At 41.5% G+C, this 25063-nt stretch overlaps 2 protein-coding genes across 2 annotated transcripts; one reads left to right on the top strand and one right to left on the bottom strand.

The window, feature by feature from the left end:
• The first annotated feature begins 14749 nt into the window (after positions 1-14749).
• LOC135704677 (luciferin sulfotransferase-like) lies at positions 14750-15993 on the top strand. Its single transcript, XM_065226154.1, has 3 exons — positions 14750-15014; positions 15081-15260; positions 15324-15993. The coding sequence occupies exons 1-3, from the start codon at positions 14857-14859 to the stop codon at positions 15991-15993; spliced, it is 1008 nt and encodes a 335-aa protein (XP_065082226.1). The 5' UTR covers positions 14750-14856.
• A 6048-nt stretch (positions 15994-22041) lies between these two features.
• LOC135704676 (sulfotransferase 1 family member D1-like) lies at positions 22042-23229 on the bottom strand. Its single transcript, XM_065226153.1, has 3 exons — positions 23017-23229; positions 22783-22962; positions 22042-22712 (listed from the first exon to the last, which is right to left on the bottom strand). Exons 1-3 carry the CDS (start codon positions 23223-23225, stop codon positions 22043-22045), a joined length of 1059 nt encoding a protein of 352 aa, XP_065082225.1. The 5' UTR covers positions 23226-23229; the 3' UTR covers position 22042.
• Positions 23230-25063: the final 1834 nt, after the last annotated feature.

Here is a 25063-nt window from a genome sequence, read left to right as displayed (position 1 = left end):
TGGTTGATAAAGGGCTCAGAGAGTCTAGGTTTTTGATTACAGACCGGTTTAGCAGTGCGCTATGGAAATATGTTTTTCTTGGGCTGGAATACGATTATGATAAACTTAAACGTATTTTTTTACTGGGTTTGTGAATTGCTGACAAAGTCGGTAAAAACCCAAATGACGTAAGGAATAAATTAAATAGACAAATTTTATTTTCTATCATTAAATGGGGTTAACAGAACTAAGTCTGCACAAGTTTGGAATAAATTTTATCATTATTGAATTTTACACAGATTTCTAAATTTTTACCGAATTGTGCTGCAATTCAAAAAACCCAGTAAAACCTTACTGACTGGATTAGTGTGATTATTTCGGGTTATCACCAATCTTAAGTTGAGTTTAATTTTTGGCTTCGGAAGAAAGCTCACTTATTTTTTGGGCAAATATAACAGAATATTAGCAGTTAAAAATTGCACCAGTTGTATAGACAAAATCCGAGCGATTTCGCACTTGACTAGGGTCTCTGCTCTGAAATCAAATGGAAAAGTACTGCCATATTGATTCAATGATAAAGTTCATAAATATAATTCATAGTTGCACCAACAATCAATACGAAGCTATCGATTCGAAATTGGCTCACTACTTGACTAGCCTATTGGTCCCAAGCAAACGATTAACGTATCCCATTCTAGTATTAATTCCAGTACTACACTATGTTTGTTTTGATTCGCTGTGAAAGTTTGACACATAAAATGAGGGGTTATAGCATAGAGGTAACTCTAAGACTAGAAGGTCCCGAAATAATGTGCTCAACTTTTTGGCTCAGCTCTGGCACTCTCTTCGGTCCCAAGCTAATCGATTCACCCCTCGAAGCATAGGAAAAACCAATAACCCCTCATTTTATCTGTCAAACTTTCATAGCGAATCAAAACAAACATTGCGTAGTACTAGAATTTCGACTAGAATGGGATACGTTAATCGTTTGCTTGGGACCAATAGGCTAGTCAAGTAGTGAGCCAATTTAAAATCGTTAGTTTCGTATTGATTGTTGGTTATAGTACGTTCAGACTACAGAGTTATAACAACCGGTGGAAACTAACGATTTTAAATTGGCTCACTACTTGACTAGCCTATTGGTCCCAAGCAAATCGATTAGCGTATCCCATTCTAGTATTAATTCCAGTACTACACTATGTTTGTTTTGATTCACTATGAAAGTTTGACAGATAAAATGTTTCGAGGGGTGCATTGATTAGCTTGGGACCGAAGATAGTACCAGAGCTGAGCCAAAAAGTTGAGCACGTTTCTTCGGAACCTACTAGTCTTAGAGTTACCTCTATGGTTATAACATGTTATAGCGCTATCTTCACGGATACGAATTTTGTTCATTTAAAACAAAAATATAAATGTTTATACTCTAAACATATGAATTATTCAAAGTAAATTGAAAGAATGTTTAAAAGTAAAATATTTATGTTTGAATTAAATTCAAAAGCATGTTTATTTCAACAATATAGGATTTGCGTAAACGGTTTTTAGCGTGTCATGCCTTTTTATTTCCTTCTTGTTACATTCGGCAAAGGTTGCCCCAGCTTGCCATCCGGCCATCCATTCCGAATCCATTCCGAATCCATTCCGGATCCTCCGATACCGAACATGTAAAGAAACCGGTATGAGGACCAGTGGCAGAAACGGCAAAACGACGCTAGTAACACAAATTTGCACCAGTTCCACTGAACTGGAACCCCCGGACACCCACCCCGACGGGTCCTCGCATCCCGGACCAGGACACCAATACCCCCAGGTCACCCTTAATCGCACCCAAAAAAGAGCAGGAATTAAGATGCCCTGCCCGAAGATCGTTTTTTTTTCATTTCTTTGCAAACCGTTTTATTTTGCTGACAGATACGCGTATTTCGTCTACAATGTGCAGACTTCTTCAGTGTCTTGTACTAATACTCGACTTCAAGGATAAGCAAATAAAGTAGTGGAATTAAATGGAAAATACTAATCCTTCTCTCTCTCGTTATAACATGTTATAACTCTCCAGTCTGGACAGCGTTTTAGTGGATTTTCCTAGGTTTCGAGGGGTGAATCGATTAGCTTGGGACCGAAGATAGTACCAGAGCTGAGCCAAAAAGTTGAGCTCGTTTCTTCGGGACCTCTATGGTTGCACGATGATGCTGTTAAAAAAGAAAATTTCTACCCGACTTGATATTCTTGAATATAAAGAACATAGGAATGTGAAACGCAAAATGATCGAAAGTTTGACAGATATATATGGTAGTAGCAACCGGTGGAAACTAACGATTTTAAATTGGCTAACTACTTGACTAGCCTATTGGTCCCAAGCAAATCGATTAACGTACCCCATTCTAGTCGAAATTCTAGTACTACACTATGTTTGTTTTGATTAGCTATGAAAGTTTGACAGATAAAATGAGGGTTTCGTGGATGTTTCGTGGGGTGCATCGATTAGCTTGGGACCGAAGAGAGTACCAGAGCTGAGCCCAAAAACTGAGCTCGTTTTTTCGGGACTTTCTTGTCTTAGCGTTACCTCTATGATACTAGCATAGAGGTAACTCCAAGATAACTATAAGACCAGAAGGTGCCGAAGAAACGTACTCAACTTTTTGGCACAGCTCTGGTACTATCTTTGGTCCCAAGCTAATCGATTCACTCCTCGAAACATTGGAAAATCCACGAAGCCCTCATTTTATCTGTCAAACTTTCATAGCGAATTAAAACAAACATTGTGTAGTACTAGAATTTCGACTAGAATGGGGTACGTTAATGGTTTGCTTGGGACCAATAGGCTAGTCAAGTAGTGAGCCATTAACGGCAAAGAACTCACCAACACTGGAAGACCGTGAGTTCTTGCCCACCTGTCATAAAAACATCTCGGTGCACGGCAAAGGACGAGGCAATGAAAGAGCCATCAAAAACATTCAGTCACTCACGAACAGGCGACTCACACCGCTTGCCTTCGCTCACACAGCATGTAATTGAGGCATTTTTTCATAGAAAATGTACCCTCCCAAGTAACATTTTAAGTTTTATGAAATTCTACAAAGCAACTATAAATCAACATTCATAAAACTCTGGTCAAGGCTATTTTGTCATTAATGCATCCACCAAAACCTCATTAAGACTAGAATATGTCTAGTTGGCCCACCCTGGAGTAGGTTCTGAAGGGTGTATTCTCGAAGCTCTTCAAGATTGATTTACTGCAAAAGGTTGTATGACGAACGCATTGAGACCATTTGAAAGCTACAACAAAAGCTATTTAGCAACAATAAAAACCCTTTCCGAGCCATTTCCCCTAGCCGCTTGCTAAATCCACTAGGTAAGCATTAATCAAGATAGAAAATCCGATCTTATCAATATAATTCAAATAGAAACTGATGGTATAAAAATCTTGTTGAATATTCGAATTTATTACAAAAGTTCTCATTAAGCGGCCTAGTTTTAAGTGCCTTATTAAATTTTATGTGAAATGTACGTGAAAACATCGAAAAAAATACGTCCGCCCTCGTAAAACGTGGATTTGACTAATTATTTTACATTGCAAAAAAAAAATATTCTTCAGACCGAGGTAGGCCGAGATTTTTTTTTATGATTTTCACATTTAAATGTTTGCTCATTGCTAAATTTACCAAAAACATAGTTATATTGAAAATCGAAGGTTGTAAAAAACAAGCAAACGAATAGTAACATGGCGGTGACATAAAAGTTGATTTTCATGGGTCATTTGTGAAAAAGTTGTTTTGATTTCAAGAAATCCTTAAGAAATTCATTAGGTTTTAAAATAGCTTTTATGAAGAAAACTTGCAGCCTGAATTGCATTTATCTAAAGCCATTTTGCTTGATCCTAACCCGTTCAGATTTATGGCAGCATTTATGGAGGCCAAGTTGCCTGCAAAAAGTTGGAAGGGTTGTATACTAGATACGACCGCAGGGTTGGCGTTGGATAACGTCTGTTATGTGTTGTACTTAATTGTGTATATTATATTTTAGGAATATTCCTCAATAACTCTTTTGCGAAAGTTTGGTGGCCCTGAAAAGGGCCGTTTTGTTGGGCTGATGGAACGGGCGACCTTGTTGGACGCTTATATAGTAGAACAGGAAATATCAGAGGTGTCAGATACTCGCATACGTACGTTAAACTCTTGCTTGATAATGTTGTGGCCGCGCTCGGCGTAGTTGCCCTTGCGGAGCAGACGGTGAATACGACCGACTGAGAACTGCAGCAGCTGGGCATTCCATGACGGCAGCCCAGTATACCGGAGCACTGACACCAACGCACTCGGCGTAGTTGCCCTTTCGCCCCCAGGCTCTGCTGACGCTGCTCTGCTGCCGCTGCTCTGCTGCCGCTGCTCTGCTGCCGCTGCTCTGCTGCCGCTGCTCTGCTGCCGCTGCTCTGCTGCCGCTGCTCTGCTGCCGCTGCTCTGCTGCCGCTGCTCTGCTGCCGCTGCTCTGCTGCCGCTGCTCTGCTGCCGCTGCTCTGCTGCCGCTGCTCTGCTGCCGCTGCTCTGCTGCCGCTGCTCTGCTGCCGCTGCTCTGCTGCCGCTGCTCTGCTGCCGCTGCTCTGCTGCCGCTGCTCTGCTGCCGCTGCTCTGCTGCCGCTGCTCTGCTGCCGCTGCTCTGCTGCCGCTGCTCTGCTTCCGCTGCTCTGCTGCCGCTGCTCTGCTGCCGCTGCTCTGCTGCCGCTGCTCTGCTGCCGTTGCTCTGCTTCCGGTGCTCTGGTACTGCTGCTCTGCTGCTCTGCTGCTGGGTCCGAGGGGGGCGACTCTATCTACGATGCAGGAAAAACTGTGTTTTGCTGTGGTTAGCTGCACGCACGCTGAGTAGATATGAAGAAGATTGATGACGATTTTGAAGATGTCCTGCAAAAAGATGATGCGTGATGCAAATGGATGCGAGAAATCACAGAAGATTTTTCGAAGTTTGTCGCTAGTGTGTGATTTGTTGAGCATCTAGAATTGAGATTTAGATGTGTCGCCCCCCTCGGCTGGGTCGACGATCGGATAGACAATGATGGAACGGGTGACCTTGTTGGACGCTTATATAGTAGAACAGAAAATATCAGAGGTGTCAGATACTCGCATCTGATGTCTCGGTTGGAGAAAGTATAAGAATATAAAAAAATCAATCGATTTTCACCATCTTTAGACAATGGTTTACTTTTAACCATTTTTCAATAGTTTACAGAATGAAATCAATAGTTTTGAAACATTCAGCAAATTGCTAGTAATATTTCCAATCGATTGATGCCATTATCTCGTAAATCTATCGAGAGACGGTTGAGTTATTATCGTTCAAAATCTTTTAATTTTTCGTAACGCATCCAAAAAGACTGTTTTCAATTTTGTACCCCCGTATGTTGCCGAAAGACGTTATCCAACTGTTATATTCATAATAAAAGACCAGATATTACGGCCAATAACTTCCTTTATTACTCTTCACTTTACAAAAGTCTAAACGATACTGATGGACTCTCCTTTCTCTCTACTGCTCTTCCTCTGCAAGTTCACACATACAAGTGCACAAGAGCTAATCTCTACGAGGGGTGCATCAATATTGCAACATCCTCCCTTTCCTTCGAAGAGTTATTAAAATTGCAAATGATAATCTTTAAGCTTTTCCGGAATACGAATTTCTCTTCTAGGACGGTTAGTCTGCGACGGTGTAATGGGCCGAATCCCCTTCGGCTTCGACACTGGCGATGCATCAGGCGGTGCAGCTGCCGTTGTTGTTGTTGTTGTTCCTTGCACTGAAGACCGTGGTTGGCTTGGAGATGCGAGTGTCGTAGTCGTCGCAGTAGGCAGTTCGATTGTAGTTTCATCCTCGGTTTGACTTAAGATAGTAGCAGAAGATTTTTCCTTTGCTCCTTGAATAATTGTTGGAAACGGATCGTCTTCACGTATAGCCGAACGGTCAGGATTATTCGGCAAATAGCGGTCTGGCAGCGTAACGGATTCCTTGCGTGGCTTCAAATGCACCAGAGAACGACGATACTCTGATCCATTAGCATTTACCAGGTATGAACGATTGTTGAATCGGTCTGATACAGTTCCTTTAGTCCAATGCTTCGAGGTTTCTGGATTAAGTTGCACGTAGACTGGTGAACCAATATGCAGCTCGGGCAAGTTGCGTGATTTCTTGTCGTAATGGAATTTTGTTCGCTTACGATTTGCTTCAATTTTAGCTGGAACATCTTCCTCTACTTTCGGGAGCAAATTTGTTGCGGCGGTTGGCACACCGCAGCGAGTCGAACGGGAAAAAAATCGTGCTGCCGGACTAGAACCAATGTTATTTGGAATGTTGCGCCAATGGAGCAGCGTATACCAAAAATCGGAATTGCTTTCATCCGCCTTTTTCATCAAGTACTTGGCAATTTTCACCGCAGACTCCGCCTTTCCATTGGCCTGTTGATGATGCGGTGCCGACGTAGCCAACTCGAAGTCCCAGTCAGCAGCAAAACTGGCCATTTTCTGGTTTGCAAAATTGGTTCCATTGTCGGTGATAACTCGTTGAGGCACTCCAAATCTCGCGAAGATCTGCTTGCACACCGCAATGACAGATTCGGGACTTAGATCCTTCAGCAAACTCACTTCAAAAAAATCCGAATAGTGATCCACTGTTACCAGAAACTTTCGCTTGATGCCCTGCAGCTCACAGAAGAAAACATCCATGGAGACCAACTGGAAGGGATGAATCGGTATTTGGTGGCTCTGCATTGGAGGATTCTGTTGAGACGCCGCAAATTTCGCACAGATGGTACAGTTCTTCACGACTTCCTTTATCTGAGTGGACATTCCTGGCCAGAAAATATTCGCCCGGGCTAGCCTCAAAGTAGCCAAGATCCCATTGTGGCTGGCATGACAGCTTTCGATTAATTTCCTTCTCAGGACATACGGAATCAAGATACGGTCGTTGCGAAATACTAATCCATCCTGGGTGGACAATTCATTCCGGTAGCAGAAAAAAAGCTTCACACTATCTGGAACGCAGTTAACGGTATCCGGCCATCCGTGCTGTATGTAGTTGATGACGAGTTGAATCGATCTGTCCTTTTCAGTTTCGCGAATGATTTCTTCTTGTCTCGCACTTGACACACTAAGAAAGTTATTCAGCTTCACTTCTTGCACTTCGTCAAACACCTTGAAGATACTTTGCTTTCTATACTCATCTTTGGGCTGAACATCTCGTAGTGGTGCACGTGGCTTTTTAAACACGTTCAGGAGAGGTTTGTGATCAGTTCGGATCGTCGTTTTTGGATTGCCGACCACCAATTGATCAAATCTTACACAGGCGAAAAGAATGGCAAGAAGTTCCTTCTCGATCTGTGCGTAATTCTTCTCGGTGGCTGTCAATGTCCTTGATGCGTACCCTATAACTCCGTTATTCTGGAACACGGCAACTCCCAGACCAATACTACTAGCATCACACTCGATGGTAAGTGGTTGATTAACATCGTAATAGCGTAATGATTTTATGTCGCCTACCAACGTCTTCACCTGATTGAACTCCTTCTCTTCGACTGCTGTCCATTTCCAAGGGACCGACTCTGAAATCAGCCTACGAAGACTTGACAAGTTGGCACTGAGGTTTCTTATGAAGCGACCAAGGTAGGTTACCATTCCCACGAATCTGTGTACCTCCTTGCGGTTTATAGGCCGCGGGAATTCCCGGATCGATGCTATTTTTGAATCGTCAGCTTTCAATCCTTTGTCGGTGAGCACGTGGCCGTAAAATTTCACCGACTTTTCGCACAGCTTCAGCTTCGATCGATTAAGTTTCACGTGATGTTGATCAAGTCGGCACAGTAGTTTCTCCAAACACTCGTTGTGATTCTGAAGCGCTTCTTCCATGGTATCACCCACACCATACACAAGGATATCATCAGCAATACATTCGACACCCTTAAGGTCCTGAATTACTTCCTGTAGCTTAAGTTGAAAGATCTCCGGTGCTGGTGCTACACCAAAAGGAAGACGGGCCCACCGATAGCGACCGAAAGGCGTCCAAAAAGTGGTCAATTTGCTACTAGGTTCATCAAGGACCACGTGCCAGAAACCCTTCTTTGCATCGACTGTGGTGAAAACTTTTGCCTTCCCCAGCTCTGGTAGAATTTCGTCCAGTGTGACGAATTGTAGGTTTGGTCTTTTCAACGCCTTGTTCAGGAAGACTGGATCTAAGCATATGCGCACGCCTGAACCTGGGCTACCACGTTGAACTAACACAATATTACTCACCCAGTCAGTGTGCGATGTTTCCTTGACGATGATTCCATACTTCTCAAGATTCTCCAATTCTGTTTTCAGCTGACTTCGCTTCGCGATGGGTACCCGACGAGGGGGCTGAATCGATGGTGTGATGTTATGGTCGATCTCCAATGTTACCACTCCTGGAAGCTTTCCATAGCCTTCGAACAAATCGCGATGGTTGTTCACAATCTGCTGCGCCTTCACCCGGTGAACGTTGAGAAGATTCTCCTGCTGTGGTCCAGACGAAGAGCCAGGAAAGTTCGGTCCGTCAAAGGAAACCGAGTTGCAAAATTTGATGAGTCCGAGTTCTCTAGATGCTTTAGCCGATAGTAGCGGCCGGTGATTGACATCCACCACTTGCAAAACGAGTACAAATTTTCTGTCCAAGCGACGACATGGTACCTTAACTTGGCCCAACACTTCTATGGGACTGCCACCAAAACTCTGTAAGCGGAATTTGGACGGAAGTAGCTGTGGATCCTGCACACCAGAAAGCTTCACTAGACACCCGTGGCCAATCAAACTAGTGTTGGCTCCCGTGTCAACCTCGCAAAGTACTGATTTCCATTTCGTATCAAACTTCAATTTCAGCTCCGCCAGGACGCTTCCTCCGGTGTTAGAGTTATCATATATTTTCCCAATCTCGTACTCTTCTTCCGATTGATCTGATTCAGACTCGCTTTCTCGTGACGTTGCATCCGATGTTTCATCCTCTTCCTTCACCTGCTTCACACGTCTGGATTTTCGGCTCTTAACTTTGCAGACCTTCTCGAAGTGATTCTTTTTCTTACAGCGGTTACAGCGTTTACCCAAAGCTGGACAAGCTCCCTTAACGAATTCGTGGTAATCGCCGCAAAACTTACAACGTGGTGATTTCTGCTTCGTTTGATCTTTGGCTTTGAAAACTTTATTTACCTCTGAGTGCGAAGGAAAACTTCCCAACTCCAGCGATCGTCTGGCAGCTATTTCCTCAGCACGACAGAGATCAATAGCTTTATCCAGTGTGATATCCGAGATAGTCAGCATCTTCGTTCTAAGGTGAGACCATTTGTTTGCTGTAACAATCTTGTATGCGATCAGCTCATTCTCCAGCTCTCCTAATTTTGAAACCTTAGCCAGCGTTCGGAGCCGTGCCTTGAAGTCATCCACCAACTCATTAGATAACTGGGCGGCAGTGAAAAAATCGAGGCGATCGATCATGATGTTCCTCTTTACTACCACTCTGGCTTTAATAGCTGCTAACGCCGCCTCCGGGTCTGCCAGCTGCTGTTCGGTCAACTCAAAGTTGAAATACTTTTTCCTGGCCGGCTCACCGATAACCGAAAGCAGTACACTAACTTTTCTCGCGTTGTTCGCAGCTTGCCACTTGTCCATTCCAATGGCACTCTCATAGTTCCTCCAATTCCGTTCAAAAAACTCAAAGTTTTCGGCCATGTCACCATCCAACGATAGAGGTGACGGTTGAGGTACCGGCACATTGGGAGCCACTGGCTGTACTGGCTGTTCCTGCTGTGGTCGCTGTGTCATTGTGTTCATTAACTGTGTGAAAATCCTTGTCTGCTGTTCCATGAACAGCTGGAATTGTTCCGGATCCATATCGATGAGGAATCTCGTACAATCACCACACGATCGTGAAAATATTCACTCGAATCAAAATGGCCGCCGACGCGACTCGATACGTTCACGCGCGACTTTCTTACAATTCACTCTAGAAAAAGTTCGCAACTTTCCGCGATTTCACTCAATGACGCCGGAAAACACTAGAAGCACACGATTGCTTCTGACACCATGTTATATTCATAATAAAAGACCAGATATTACGGCCAATAACTTCCTTTATTACTCTTCACTTTACAAAAGTCTAAACGATACTGATGGACTCTCCTTTCTCTCTACTGCTCTTCCTCTGCAAGTTCACACATACAAGTGCACAAGAGCTAATCTCTACGAGGGGTGCATCAATATTGCAACACCAACGTCAAAAGTTAAACGCCAAAGTTTGTTTATCTTTCGATATTTAGTTGCGCTATGCGATCCAGGGTTCTTCCAGGCAGTTTTCTCCCGATGGATTGGGAGCAGTTACTCAGATAGTTTGCGATACTGTTTTGCAACATTTCGCATTTCGAACCGAAAAAGATCCCCTTCTTCCGGATGGTTACAGAAGTGCACCATCCAACGATGCAGGGATGTACCAACAATCAATACGAAACTAACGATTTTAAATTGGCTCACTACTTGACTAGCCTATTGGTCCCAAGCAAATCGATTAACGTACCCCATTCTAGTCGAAATTCTAGTACTACGCAATGTTTGTTTTGATTCGCTATGAAAGTTTCACAGATAAAATGAGGGGTTATTGGTTTTTCCTATGTTTCGAGGGGTGAATCGATTAGCTTGGGACCGAAGAGAGTACCAGAGCTGAGCCAAAAAGTTGAGCACGTTATTTCGGGACCTTCTAGTCTTAGAGTTACCTCTATGGATGAACGCTTGAATGAAATTTTTGAAGAGTTGATTCTTTTGCCGAATAAAATCGCTGCTATGGATCGGAAACCAGCTAATCTCCGTTAACTAACAGTTCAGTGGTTTGCTGTCGGTTGTTATTTCGATTGTCATCTATTCGCAAGATCTGAAGAAGGCTGGTATGTTTTTCAACTTTCGACAATGTTTTATGAATTCGAGGGCCCGCTCACTTTACTCTTTTCCGCCAGATGGTCAGTCGTTGATGATGTGCTGGTTCTTCTAAAGAAGTAAATTTTGCTGAAATCGACTTGAATATTTCATCCTACTTTGTCCATCCTTCGAGATTTCCTTGTCATAAATTTGGCTTTTATTAACTATGAGGAACCATCTTTTTAGCTCAATTTGTAAACAGAGGAATTGGAGAGTTTATGATGCACTTTAAAAAGCCTAAAAAGCAACAATAAATGCTTTTTGCTCTAATGCAATGGTTATTATCTAATGGTTTTATCGTTGCTTTTATAATGATAGAACACGTTTATAAAGTATATTATCAAGACATTAATAAACAATTGCTAATGACGTTTATGCTTGAAATACAGAGCAGTTTTAAGGAGGGATTGAGAACTGTTTTAAAGTTATTTTTAAAACAAGACAGTTTTTGACTTTCTTGCCAGACTATAAAAGGTTTTTAAAACAGCAAAAAGCTGAATTACTAAGCAGGAATATTTTACACTTTGAAATGCTGCATTTATACTCAATGGTTTGTTTATTGCCGTTATAAAACCATCATAAATCAGAGTGGATGCCAAATGGTAACTGAATTGTTACAAAGGCTTGGTAGCCATCATAATGAAGTAATGAAATTTAATTTCCCTTATTACAGAGTTGAATAGATTTTTCTCCTTTAGTTTACTTAAATCTTTGGTTTTTATTAGTTAGGTAGGTTCCGATTCAATACATTGTAGTTTCATTTTTATACCTGTGATGTTGACTTTTATACCTAGGGATGAGTACTTAAGGGGGTTAGATTTTGGTAAGTTCTTTAGTGGGAATGACACTGATGAAGACTGCACATTGTAGTCGAAATACGTATCTATCATGGAAACAACATGGGGCCTCCCTTAGCTCAGTCGGTAAAGGCGCAGCTACAAAGCAAGACCATGCTGGAGGTGGCTGGGTTCGATTCCCGGTCCGGTCTAGGAATTTTTCGCACACCGCTTGCCTTCGCTCACACAGCATGTAATTGAGTAATTTTTCTATAGGAAATGTACGCTCAGTCATTCAAAACAATATTGGGTACGATCACGGCAGAATACACGTGTTGACTGAGCTACTGACTGAGTGCTCGGCTGTCAGTGACTCGTTTACCTCTCAATCATTCAGACTCTCACGAGGCAGTGAATGATGAGGCAGATGGCAGTTCATATTCATATCAAAATGACTCAATGAACCTGACTGTTTTGCGCACTGGAAAATACTGAAAAACTCAGCAATACAAAATGTAAACAAATAACATTGCTGACGATTACCACGGGAGTCCCCACAGAGAAACAGACATAACACGTTGAATATTTCTCACTGTAAAACATCGTCGCAAAAACATTACCGCCATCTGTTGAGTACACTGTGATGGGTAGTACGCTGAACAGATGGCGGTAGTGTGTAAACGTCAAACGCAAGGGAATTGACTATGCGCACCACAGGTGGCGGTACTTCCAACTACGATACTTTTAAATTGACCGGTTCGATGAACAACTTGCGAGTGTCTGTTTGTCTGTGGTCGCTATATTCATAGTCTGGCGGATAGAATCTCGGGAACCAATCGAGCAAATCACGAGCAACAACAGAAAAGAGCATATCAGCTATTGCCAACAAAACTTCGGAACCCTTTTTCTCGTGACTCAAGACTCACCTACGCAAATTAATACCACAGACAAACAGACATAACACTCACAATCACATTCACTGCAAATAATGTTTTAGTTGGGAATGTTCTTGCATTTGTCATGGTGGCGCCACTGAAGCATTGAGCAAGCCACCACATTTCGAACTTATCAGTGATGCCAGTTCTTTTTCACGTCTAGTTAGTAGATGTCAGCTCTTGAAATAAGGATACGTTTTGAGCCTGAAATTGAAATTTTAGACAAAAAGTGTATTCTACAAAGTTGTTTCTTATTGTTAGGCCCTCTGAATCAAAATTTAAACTTTTTTGTTTGAAGGAATTAATGTGTACATTATTTGGCAAAGTTATAGTTGAGCTAATTTCAAGCAACTTTGTAAAAAGAACTTTTCTGTATCTCTTAAATTAGATTTTGAGAACTTGAACTAAAAAAGTTATCGGCAAAATATGGTTTTTATAGGACCACTCTAATGGCAAATTTATATAAAATGTGCAAAAATCATTGGAAGACATCTTTGCTGAGAAATTTTAAATATGAAAACTAGAGCAACTGTTTTTTAGAGACACCCTAACTAAATTCAAGAAAATAGCTCTTAATCGATCAATTTAAGGTATACAAAAAAGTTTTTTTTTACAAATTTGCTTGAAATTAGCTCAGCTCTAACTTTGCAGAAAAATGTATACCTTAATTTCTTCAAACCAAAAAGTTAGATTTTTTATTTCAATGATAATAAGAACCATCCTAGAAATCATTGTCATAAAAATGAGGGCCTAACTAAAAGAACAACTTTGCAGAAGAGACTTTTAGTCTAAAGTTTCAATTTCAATCCCTTTTGTATATGTATTTCAATGTATATACGAGTTGATTGTTATGATTATTGTCAATAATACTTAAATTTCGATGATGCTACTTATTTTACCTTTTTTGTGATACTAATCATCACATAATCCAACCTTGAATCGTAGACCATGGTCCATCAACAATACACTCGTTCCGAGAAGGGGCTCACGTCATCTTCTTCTTCTTCAGGTTCGCCCACCACCCGGAATGAAGGCTCGGTGCGGTTAGTAATATCAAACAGTGTTACATGCAAATGAAAAAGAGTTACAACCAGGATTAGTTTTTCAAAGTAATAGTTTCATCTGAATACCCAACTAACCATATCTCAGTGGCATTCTCTCACTCTGAACCTACATTTAAAGTTATTTTGTGGTTATATGGTTACTTTGGTACTCACATGAAATGTTGTACAAGTTCCACAAGTTCAGCAACGCCCAACTATGGACAGCTCAATGTTAATACCATTTACTCTTTGAATCAGCGTACACCAACACCTAAAAACGTATAGAGATAAAGCTAAAAAATACAGTTTTAACTGATGGTACTTTATAAACATCAAACTGTCCAATATTGGACCCTGCAAACACACTGTGCCTGCACGGTAATGTTGGCCGTCAGAATGGTTCATCGGTTGCGAAGTGAAGTGCTTCTCAAACTGCGATACATTTCTCAATTTTTCAACGTTATCCTAACGTAAACTTAATATTATGCCCCATATGCCCGTCCACGACCGAGAACCATCCACCACACAAAATCAAATTAAAATGTTTCTGTATGGCAAACACGTCCAGACATAAACGAGAATACCTATGGGTGGATATCTTCACTTGTAACAACAACGGGTAGTCATCAAAAGTACTTGCATTTTACTCAGGCACTTTTAAACAAACTGCAATCACTCTCTCATACTCGAATTGTACCACGACCAAATTGGCACAACGACGCCCTATACGCTATCTGACCAAAGCGCAGGGTACGGTAGAAAGACATTACTCAAGTTGCTAAACTCAAAATAGAAACCAACATGAATCACCGGCGGAAGAATGGGGTGCTAAGGGATCGAGATAGCGCCTCCCGTGGCGGTGCTCTTAGACGGTAAAAACTACTAGAATGATTACTGAAAACTCAGCAGTTTAAAAACCCAGTAAAATTTTACCGACTTCGGTAATCCAAACTCTGTGTGTAGGCCGAGGTGTAGGCTCTCTGAGCCCTCTCTCTCAAAGCACCCGCTTTGCTCAAACGTTAATATTTCTCCCACTCTATACGCTGTTTACGGTCACTGTCACTGGTCAGTTTTGTATGCAGCTCAGTCAGTTGCACAAAGTTTCTAGCACAAGTCATAGCGAGCGTTATCTCAACTGCGCAGTGCCCTACCAGCTATCTACAAAGCAATTAGTGATATGTCATTCGACTACATCCAAATCGACGATCCCGTCTATAAGGCAACCTGCGAGGAACGTGATCAGCAAGATTATGTTTTGGTCAAACCGAAGGACTGCAGTAAGGTGCCCATTACGCTTCCCAGCTGGGAACCCGAACCGTGCTGTTTGAACACAAGGTTTGGCTATCTTATCATTTTTAATTCATAGCCCATCTACGATAAACAAAACGGTGAATTTGCCAGGTATCAGAAACTGGATCAACGAATAAAAGACATGGAAGTCAAACCGGACGACGTCTGGTTGGTAACGTACCCGAAGAGTGGTACCACTTGGTGCCAGGAAATGATTTGGCTCATTTGCAACGACCTCGACTACGAGAAAGCTGGTTCGGTCAAATTGAGCAATCGGTTCCCTTTCATGGAGTAAGTTTACTACAGTGTACGTCTGATTGATGATCAGTTAAAATAATTCTATTGGTTTGTTAGGATCGGAGGTCTACGTGATCTACCACCTGGGATGGATCCCTTTCAGGAGGTTCTCTCCATGACTTCTCCGAGGTTCATCAAATCTCATCTTCCGGTTTCCTTGCTACCGGATCAAATATGGACCGTAAGGCCCAAGATGGTCTACGTAAGAAGGAATCCAAAATCGGTCGCTGTGTCGTACTACCATCATTCGGTTTCGTTGCACGAGTACAAGGGAACGATGGATCAGTTTTTGCGATCGTTCATGAAGGAGTTGGAATACTACTCACCTTATCATCGACACGTGATTGAGTATCACCATTTGAACTATCCGGACAATTTGCTACATCTATGCTATGAAGACATGAAGCAGGATCTCAAAAGCACACTGAAACGCGTAAGCGCCTTTTTCAATAAATCCTACTCGGACGAGCAGTTGGCCGAATTGGAACAGCATCTATCGTTCGATACAATGAAAAAGAATAGCGCGGTCAATTATCGCGAGTGGGTCGAGTTTTTGCTGAACAAAACGAACCGGGCCGACAAGCTGACCGATCAGAACTACTTGTTTATGCGACGTGGAGAGGCGGACGGGTGGAAGAGGGAGTTGGATCCGGAGTTGCTGCTCAAACTGGAAGAGTGGACCAAGCGCAAGGTGGTGGATCCGGAGCATATGAAGCTGTTTCAATGAGGTTGTGAACGTTTGAATTCTACATGGTATTTTTTATTAATAGTTTTGTAATATGTTCTGGTGTTTGTTAGAGAACACATATTTTTTATTATACATATTTGTAAATATATATATATATGCACAAATCTCCCATCATAGGAAATAATTTCTACCGACCGCTAATCGATCTGAATTTTTGTAAGTGAAGTCTATTGTTAACAACCATCAAATACAAAAAAAATCAGATCACGTGTGATTGACAATCGTGTTCCCAGCAACATCAAATTGAAATCACAATCCATTTAATATTTACTGAGGAATGTTTTGCTTTAAAATTTATGATTTTCACCACTTTTTTGTATCAAATTCCACTGATGGATGGACATCTAATAGAAAATTAGCCCTTATGGTGGAATGATATTTCATTTTCGGAATTAATTTTAGATGCATTTCGGTAAAGACATGATGTTTGCATAACATAATCTAAAATACTAAATACTTGAAAAAATACTAAAGGACTAAAGCGAATGTAAATAAGTGAACCTCCCTAGTCAAGTATCGCGTACCACATGCTTCTAATGGTTTAACATTACAAACAAGTGCTTTGTGTTATAAAGTTATCAATCAATTCATCAAACGTTCCAAAACTCGAATCTTGCTGACGAATTTTGCTTTAGTAAAAGTTGATGTTCTATGATTTTGGTAAATTTTAAAGTGTTCATTGTGTCCAATATCAGAAAAGTTAACATTTTTGATATCCCTTCAAATATTAATCATAAGCTTAAAGATCTTAAAAATGTACTGTTTTTACAGCTTTTTTAATTTTTTAACGTAAAATTAAGTTTTTTTTTCAGTGCGTTTTTGTCTGAAAAGGCAATCCAATACAACTTTGCTATAATTAATTTAAAAATGATGAATACACGCTGTTGAAAAATGAGGCGAGAGTAATAACAACCGGAGGAAAATAAAGATTTTAAATTGGCTCACTACTTGACTAGCCTATTGGTCCCAAGCAAATCGATTAACGTACCCCATTCTAGTCGAAATTCTAGTACTACACTATGATTGTTTTGATTCGCTATGAAAGTTTGACAGGTAAAATGAGGGGTTAGTGGATTTTCCTATGTTTCGAGGGGTGCATCGATTAGCTTGGGACCGTACATCGTACATCAGAACCCGGTTCTGGAAGTAGCGTAAGGCTCCCAGCTGGAGCTGTTGAACGAATTCTTGACGTCGATCGTTATCACGGCGTAATATCGATCTCTTCTCCATTTCTGTTTCGACGCCTTCTCGGCTGTCTCGACAACTGTCCGAATTGCCTCTACTTTTGCTCTTCCTTTTCGAAATCCGAACAGCCTCTCCGAAAATCCTTGCTCCCTCTCCGTGCATTTCGTCTGCCTGTTTAGGATGATCCTATCCAAGAGTTTTCCGAGTATATCCAGCAGGCACTGCTACGAGTTGCTCGTTGGTGATTTCGTCGTTATCTCCCTTTCCGTATCCGTACGATGTAGATGGCCAGGTCGTTGGATCGTGCTTCGAGAAAAATCCTTCCACGATGACTTTCAGGTTCTCAAAGCACATTTCAGCGGGCATGACTTGACATTTGATCTTCGTCATCACGACACGGTGTGCGTCGTTGGCAGCAGCGTCTCGACTCAGCTCCAATTGACAGTTCGACTTCCACTGCTTTATCTTTCGTTTATGTGTTCGGAACATTCCTCTAAGTTCCTCTCTGTCTGCTTCTGTTCTTGTTCTCTGAACACGTCTTCTGGCTCTGAGACAACTAGCGCGGAGGGTTCTAATAGCCTCGTTGCAGCAGTAAGCTGGAGGCCGTCTGTTATTTAGCTCCAGTTTCCTTGGCATGTCGTGTCACATGCTCTCCCTAACGATTCTGTCAACTCGTCTTCCACTTCAGGTCGCAAGTTCTCGTCCTCTGTACTGCCACAGGTTTCCGTTGGCCCATGCCATATCGGATTACCTGATGGTCACTATGGGTATATCCTTAACACACTCTCCAATTCATGTTTTCCACCAGCGACCACTCCACTGCCTAAGCATTGAAGTCTCCTCCGATGACTACCGGTCTTCGTCCGATCAGCTGTTCGGTAAGTCCATCCAGCGTCTCGTGGAACTGCTCCATGGTCCATTGGGTGCGTAGCAACTGCATATGATTATTCCGTTAATTTTGGCGATCACGAAACCTTCTTGTATTGCAGCCATAACTTGTATTGCAGCCATCCCAGCTCTATCCGCCACCTAGTTACCTTTATCGGGAGGGACTCGATACAGCTGTGCAGTGTCGCGATAATTGAGGTTTATTTGAGTTACCTCTGTTATTGTTGCGACAAAAAAATTAAGTGTCATTTGGAGCAAAATGCTTGTGAATTCATGCTTTAAAACCAAAAAGTTCAGCAAAATCTTCAGGCTGACAAAATCGGGGATAGACAAAATCGGGAGCTGACAAAATCGGGAAAGCACTGTAATACATAAATTCGTAAGGCGTAATTGGGTGCCGCAAAGAGTTGTTGCATCTAATACCAGAACATGAAGAGCTGGAGAAGTTTTAAAAGGTAACATTTGCTACCCACTAGGGACCGAGCCAGCTTCTCCTCACTAATTGGTTTAATTTTTCAGGGCACGAAACAACAGAAAGGCATATACCAACCCTAATAATAAATTTCCATACACGAAAGATAACCCAAATGATAGAACTATTCCACTAATGGTTTCGATGATACCCAGAACTCGCCGTTAAGCAAAATAATCTTAGCAATTTTATTAGGGATCTGTACTACGATCGGAAAACACGTCCCCTTGATCGCTGCTGCATAGGATTGTGGAACATGTTGTGCTGCCACTGTATGGGAGATCCATCAACCACCAGAAATGTCAGCGCGATAGCACGACTACAGCCACCGAGCCTAAGGCAGTGTAAACAAGGGAGAAATTTTTTGATATGCTCTTTTATAGGCAACTAAGGGTAACTACAATATCAAATATAGAAGACAGAATCAGACTCCAGATAGCCAGGTCAATAGAAGGTCACGGGACCGAATTTGTGATTTAATGTAGGTTCTGAACCATTTGGCGAATTGTTTAACTTCTGGTTAAAATTTGACAGATGGAAAGTTATCGATTAACCCTGCTATCCGAGCGTGGTTACTTCTGACAGACAAGAAGTTAAATTTTGACATCTGTGGCTGAGTTCTTCTCAAAAACCGGTCGATCGACAGCACAGAGATTTTCGAACATAGAAAATAACTTTGGAAATGTCACTTTTAACCACGAGTTAAATTTAACTCGGCAAATGCAGAGTCAATGTTAAAATAAGAGTCCCGCCAAGAGTGCAGCCAGAAGTACCAAACGAACTGTCACGCGGGGTACCAAACGAGCAAAGTAAATAAACACTACAATTATTGCATTCGTTATTGACAATATTATAGTAATTTTAGATGAAAAACATTTCTTCGCTTTACTTAGTTCATTATGGTATTTATAAGTTATACCAAGCACTTGTTTGAACATTTTTCAGCTTCTATAATTGTTTTTGTCTACCAGGAGCTCCGTTATCGACATGTAATTTTTCACTTCTGAATGAAAGTCATCCGATGCTAACGCAAAATATCTGGTTGCCGTTTACTCTGACGAAAAATAAATCACAAACAGTGCTGCTTGTTCGCAACATTTTCTCTTGGCGGGACTCTTATTATAACATTGACTCTGGGCAAATGGTTCACAGCCTTAATAAGTTTTAAAATAAATGTTAGATGTGTAGTGTAGTGTCTTAAATAAATTGTTTTCAATGTTAAATTAACTGGATAATTTTTGTACAGAATGAATTGTGATTAGTGTCGTAAAAGGAAACAGGAAGAAATCCCAAGGAATCGGTTCTCCCAGACCGTATATCCAATTTCCAAAATTTCACCCAAGGAGGAAGAACCAGCCCCCAGGTACAACATCAACCTAGCCAATCAAGATCCTGATTGACGTTAAAACGCTGTACAGACTGGAGAGTTGTAACATGTTATAACGGTTGTCAAATAATTGCAACACAAAAACCATCATCAGGATAGCGCTATAACATGTTATAACTCTGTAGTCTGAACCTAGTATAATGTGGAACAGTCAAAACAGGTAGAGCTCGATCTACAACGAATGATGAAACGGCCGCGGGACAAAGAGCGGCTTCGTGCCAACCAGGACCGGTACGCTTTGGCACAGGTATCCCGTCCCGAATTGGAGACGAGGGACTCTTTCGGGTTGGTTAGAATTGCAACATGATGAAATCCCAACAAACATTGGAATCAGAATAAGAGCTTATTCGGGCAAAAATATGCTTCTTCAGCTATATAATGGCTTAAAGGGTGATACGGTCAAAATTTGGTCAATATCAACTTGACGTATTTCTTTCAATTTTGCATTTAAAAAACCTGAACACCCCTCATTTTGAAGGTGTGTGTGTGTAGAATGTTGCTCCTATTTTGATTTTGGAATTCACTCTTCAGTTGTCAAAATGCCGTCCAAGCAAGAAGAGCAGCGTATCAAAATTTTGCTCGCGCATCGCGAAAATCCGAGCTACTCGCACGCAAAGTTGGCAAAATCGCTAAAAGTTGCCAAATCAACCGTTACAAATGTAATTAAAGTGTTTGGGGAACGTTTGTCGACAGCCAGGAAGTCTGGATCGGGGGGAAATCGAAAACCGGAAGCCGCTGAGACGACAAAGAGAGTTGCCGGTAGTTTCAAGCGAAACCCTAACCTCTCTCTCCGAGATGCCGCAAATAAGCAGGGTGTATCGTCTACAACCGTGCATCGAGCCAAAAAACGAGCCGGACTATCGACTTACAAGAAGGTAGTGACTCCAAATCGCGATGATAAACAAAATACGACGGCCAAAGCGCGATCCCGGAGGCTGTACACGACGATGCTGACGAAGTTTGACTGCGTGGTAATGGACGACGAAACCTACGTCAAAGCCGACTACAAGCAGCTTCCGGGACAGGAGTTTTATGCGGCAAAAGGAAGGGGAAAGGTAGCAGATGTTTTCAAGCACATGAAACTGTCAAAGTTCGCAAAGAAATATCTGGTTTGGCAAGCCATCTGTACCTGTGGCTTGAAAAGCAGCATTTTCATAGCTTCCGGGACTGTCAACCAAGAAATTTACGTGAAAGAGTGTTTGAATAAACGTCTGCTGCCTTTCCTGAAGAAACACGGTTGTTCCGTACTGTCTTGGCCGGATTTGGCATCTTGCCATTACGGTAAAAAGGCCATGGAGTGGTACGCCGCCAACAACGTGCAGGTGGTTCCCAAGGACAAGAACCCTCCCAACACGCCAGAGCTCCGCCCAATTGAGAAATACTGGGCTATTGTCAAGCGGAACCTAAAGAAGACCAAAAAAACTGCTAAGGGCGAGCAGCAGTTCAAGGCAAACTGGCTTTCTGCGGCGAAGAAGGTGGACAAGGTGGCTGTACAAAATCTGATGGCAGGGGTCAAGCGTAAGGCCCGGCAATTCGGATTTGGAAAAGCGGAAGCCTAACTGAATATTTTTCCTGAATTTTATACTAATTGAACTTGAAAAAGAAATTTAATTTGATTTTTTAAATAAACGATTTCACCGATTTACACGCGTTTTCCCTTGACCAAATTTTGACCGTATCACCCTTTATTCAGCCTTTAACCAGCTCAAATTGTTTGTTGGGATTGTAGATCCATTTCTTAGAGCTATCGAAAAGCATGTAGCATATAGGAGTAATGTTGTTCTGAAGTGTAATTGTTCATTATTCAAGGAAAATAAAGCGTTTTTGTAAATCTGTTTCAACCATGTTGTAAACTTTTTAGCTGTAAACATCATATAAATTATATAAATTTCGTTCAGTCTTAAACCTAAATATTCTCATTAAAATGCAAGGATTAAAAAATCAGGATGACACGCATATGAAACAGATTGGATAAGGTGTTACAAATAGCAAAAGATTATCATCCGAATGTCGAATGATTAGTTCTATAGGGCTCCGTCGAATTGATAATCATATAGTATTTGGCAGAGGTTTTCATTCAGTGTGCCAACCAAATATCATTGGAACAGCTTCAGATGCTCTGGATCCACCACAATTCGCTTGGTCCACTCTTCCAGCTCGTGCAGCATCTCCGGATCCAACTCCCTCTTCCACCCGTCCGCCTCTCCGCGCCTTATAAACATATAATTTTGATCTCTCAGCTTATCGGCACGATTCGTTTGGCTCAACACAAACTCGAGCCACTCGCTGTAGTTGACGGCCTTGTTGTGTTTCATGCTTTCGAAAGATAGATGCTGTGCCAACTTGGCCAACTGCTCATCCGAGTAGGATTTATGGAAGAAGACGCTTACACGTCTCAGTGTACTTTTGAGTTCCTGCTTCATGTCTTCGTAGCGCAGATGTAGCAAATTGTCCTGGTAGTCCAAATGGTGATACTCAATCACGTGTCGATGATAAGGTGAGTAGTATTCCAACTCCTTCATGAACGATCGCAAAAACTGATCCATCGTTCCCTTGTACTCGTGCAACGAAACCGAATGATGGTAGTACGACACAGCGACCGATTTTGGATTCCTCCTGACGTAGACCATCTTGGGCCTTACCGTCCATATTTGATCCGGCAGCAAGGCAACCGGTAGGTGGGATTTGATGAACCGCGGTGAAGACATAGAGAGAATCTCCTGAAATGGATCAAATCCCGGGGGTAAATCCAGTAGACCTCCTAACCTGTTAAATAACATTTAGCAATGAGACGAACGTGATCATATAGTATGTTAAAGATGTGTGAGAATCTTACTCCATGAAGGGGAACCGGTTGTACAACTTGATTGAACCCGCTGTCTCGTAGTCGAGGTCGTTGCAAATGAGCCAAATCATTTCCTGGCACCAAGTGGTGCCACTCTTCGGGTACGTTACCACCCAGACGTCGTCCGGTTTGACTTCCATGTATTTTATTCGTTGATCAACCTCTCGATACCTGCAAGATTTGATTCGATTACACTGCATCATCACGATATAAAAAGTGACAGACCTTTTATTCAAACAGCATGGCTCGGGTTCCCAGTTGGGAAGCGTAACGGGGATCTTACGGTAGTCCTTTGGTTTGACCAGTACATAATTTTGCTGTTGACGTTCTTCACAGGTTGCCTTATAGATGGAATCGTCAATGTCGATGTACTCGTATGCCATGTCCAGTGTCACTAGTTCTTTGAATGCTGTGCGACTAACTGATTTGACCATCACACTGCGCAAGTGAATTTATGTCTAGAGTGATTCTTCAGAACGTACAATCAGCCATTAGTAGGAATTACGACGGTGTAAATCGAATTAACGTGATACTCTGTGTTGGAGAGAGAGCGAATCCATGAAACACGGTGTTTACACAGTTGACAGTTTCAAGAATCATTCGAGATTTGTTGTTTTGGAAATCGAAAACAAAATACGCATGTAAACTGTTGTGTTGCTCTATTAGTAGTTTATTTGGAATTGAGCGTCAAACAGCATGATAAGTAAAATACGAAGCAGAGAGAGAATGAAAAAACTGATTGTAATCTCGGCCAAATTGTCAATTGAGTTAATGGTCATGTAAATCATTCCACACACGTTCAGAAGCATTCAGGTACAGAGTACACATTCGATTTTGGCAACAAGTCCGAAAATTTAGTGTTGCCAAAATCGAACCGTGTCAAAATCTAACGGGTTTACTTTGAAATTTGATGTATGAATTGGACCACCGTGAGTTATCTTTATGACATAGACGTTATTAACCCTTTGTCTGTACCTTGACAGTGGTCCATATGGTTATAAACGTGATCGCGTGGAATAACTCCAAAACCGTTCATTGTAGGTATATAGTGTCTTCGAAGAAGTTTCTAGGCGTGCAAAGCCTTTTGATGGTACCCTTTAGAATTAATGCCCTTAAAAGTGAGACACAAACTGAACTTACATACCTAAAATTAAAGGTTTTGGAGTAATTCCACGCGATCACGTTTTTCACCATTTGGACCACTGTGCCTTGGGGTCAATTTGACTGGCTGTAACTTTTTTATTTTTCGATGGATTTAACTAATTCCACCGGAGCTCTATAATATTAGGAGAAATCTGCTCCAAAAACAGTGAAAACATATTTATTTGGAAATTTTTATTGAAATACTTCCGTTGACTGTACGCTGGGGTCAATTTGACCCCAAATTCAAATTGCTATATCTTAACGAAATTTCAATGGATTTATGAAATTTCAAATGATTTGCAAATTGAATTTATTGGAATTTCTACTTTTTTTCGCAAGTTCACTTTGTGCTACTCTCCACCGTCACAAGTTTTTTTTTTCCTGCGCTCTGTACATTGGATTTTTTCCCCGAACGGGGTTTTTTTGATCCACTCTCCTGCTAGTGACTAAAGCAAAAAGTGCCACTAGCGGACCAAGACGCTCTACTCTGGAAGCAGCGGCCTCGGCGAGACCGGAGGTTCGCCCGTCCAACTTTAACGCCATCAACCGAGTCATCCCATCATCCGATCGCACCATCACATTTGCAAGGTCATCAGCCGTACCTACAACACAACAACAGATTCGGGCTATCCAAGCGGGCCTTTTGTTAGCCAGCACGTGTTTTTGCCTGCATCTATAGAATACCCACTGCTTCATCGCATAGTGGATTTCTTCTCCGTTGGGAAGACGCGCCATCCCGGTATAGAGAGATAAGTAATTTTTTTTTTTTTTCATCAGAAGTTTTTTTTTTTTTTTTTTCTCTGTTTGGTTTGTTTTTCGATTTTTAAGATCTGATTAATTCCCCTATAGCGTTGCTTACCCTTTCTTGCTTATTATTTAATTTATATACATTAGTTTCCCTTGTTTTTATTTGTTTTTTTTTTGTTTTTGTTATTATTTTTTTTTGCTGAGCAATTTACCTAGAGTGCGGTAGATTCTATCCCATATACTTCTTTTTTTTCTTTTTTCATTTTTAATTATTGATTGATTTCAAATTTGTGGCAAGGAAAATATTTGAATTATTAACATCAAAGTTTTCTATACATTCCATTGCGGTGATACCTTAAGGCACCGCAATGGATGACAAAAA

Source organism: Ochlerotatus camptorhynchus, unplaced genomic scaffold (assembly GCF_037179485.1).
Source record: "Ochlerotatus camptorhynchus isolate MF236.1 unplaced genomic scaffold, CSIRO-AGI_Acam_v1.1 ptg000246l, whole genome shotgun sequence".
Taxonomy (NCBI): Eukaryota; Metazoa; Arthropoda; class Insecta; order Diptera; family Culicidae; genus Ochlerotatus; species Ochlerotatus camptorhynchus.
Note: the sequence above shows the minus strand (reverse complement) of the source record. Positions and strands in the feature narration are given on the sequence as shown.

What these genes read in the sequence shown, in the direction of transcription:
- LOC135704677 (XM_065226154.1), top strand. Translation starts at nt 14,857, where the DNA reads ATGTCATTCGACTACATCCAAATCGACGATCCCGTCTATAAGGCAACC. An exon ending in CCGTGCTGTTTGAACACAAG is followed by an intron (nt 15,015 to 15,080) that starts GTTTGGCTATCT and finishes TGAATTTGCCAG; the next exon opens with GTATCAGAAACTGGATCAAC. An exon ending in AATCGGTTCCCTTTCATGGA is followed by an intron (nt 15,261 to 15,323) that starts GTAAGTTTACTA and finishes TTGGTTTGTTAG; the next exon opens with GATCGGAGGTCTACGTGATC.
- LOC135704676 (XM_065226153.1), bottom strand. Translation starts at nt 23,225, where the DNA reads ATGGTCAAATCAGTTAGTCGCACAGCATTCAAAGAACTAGTGACACTG. An exon ending in CCATGCTGTTTGAATAAAAG is followed by an intron (nt 22,963 to 23,016) that starts GTCTGTCACTTT and finishes CAAATCTTGCAG; the next exon opens with GTATCGAGAGGTTGATCAAC. An exon ending in AACCGGTTCCCCTTCATGGA is followed by an intron (nt 22,713 to 22,782) that starts GTAAGATTCTCA and finishes GTTATTTAACAG; the next exon opens with GTTAGGAGGTCTACTGGATT.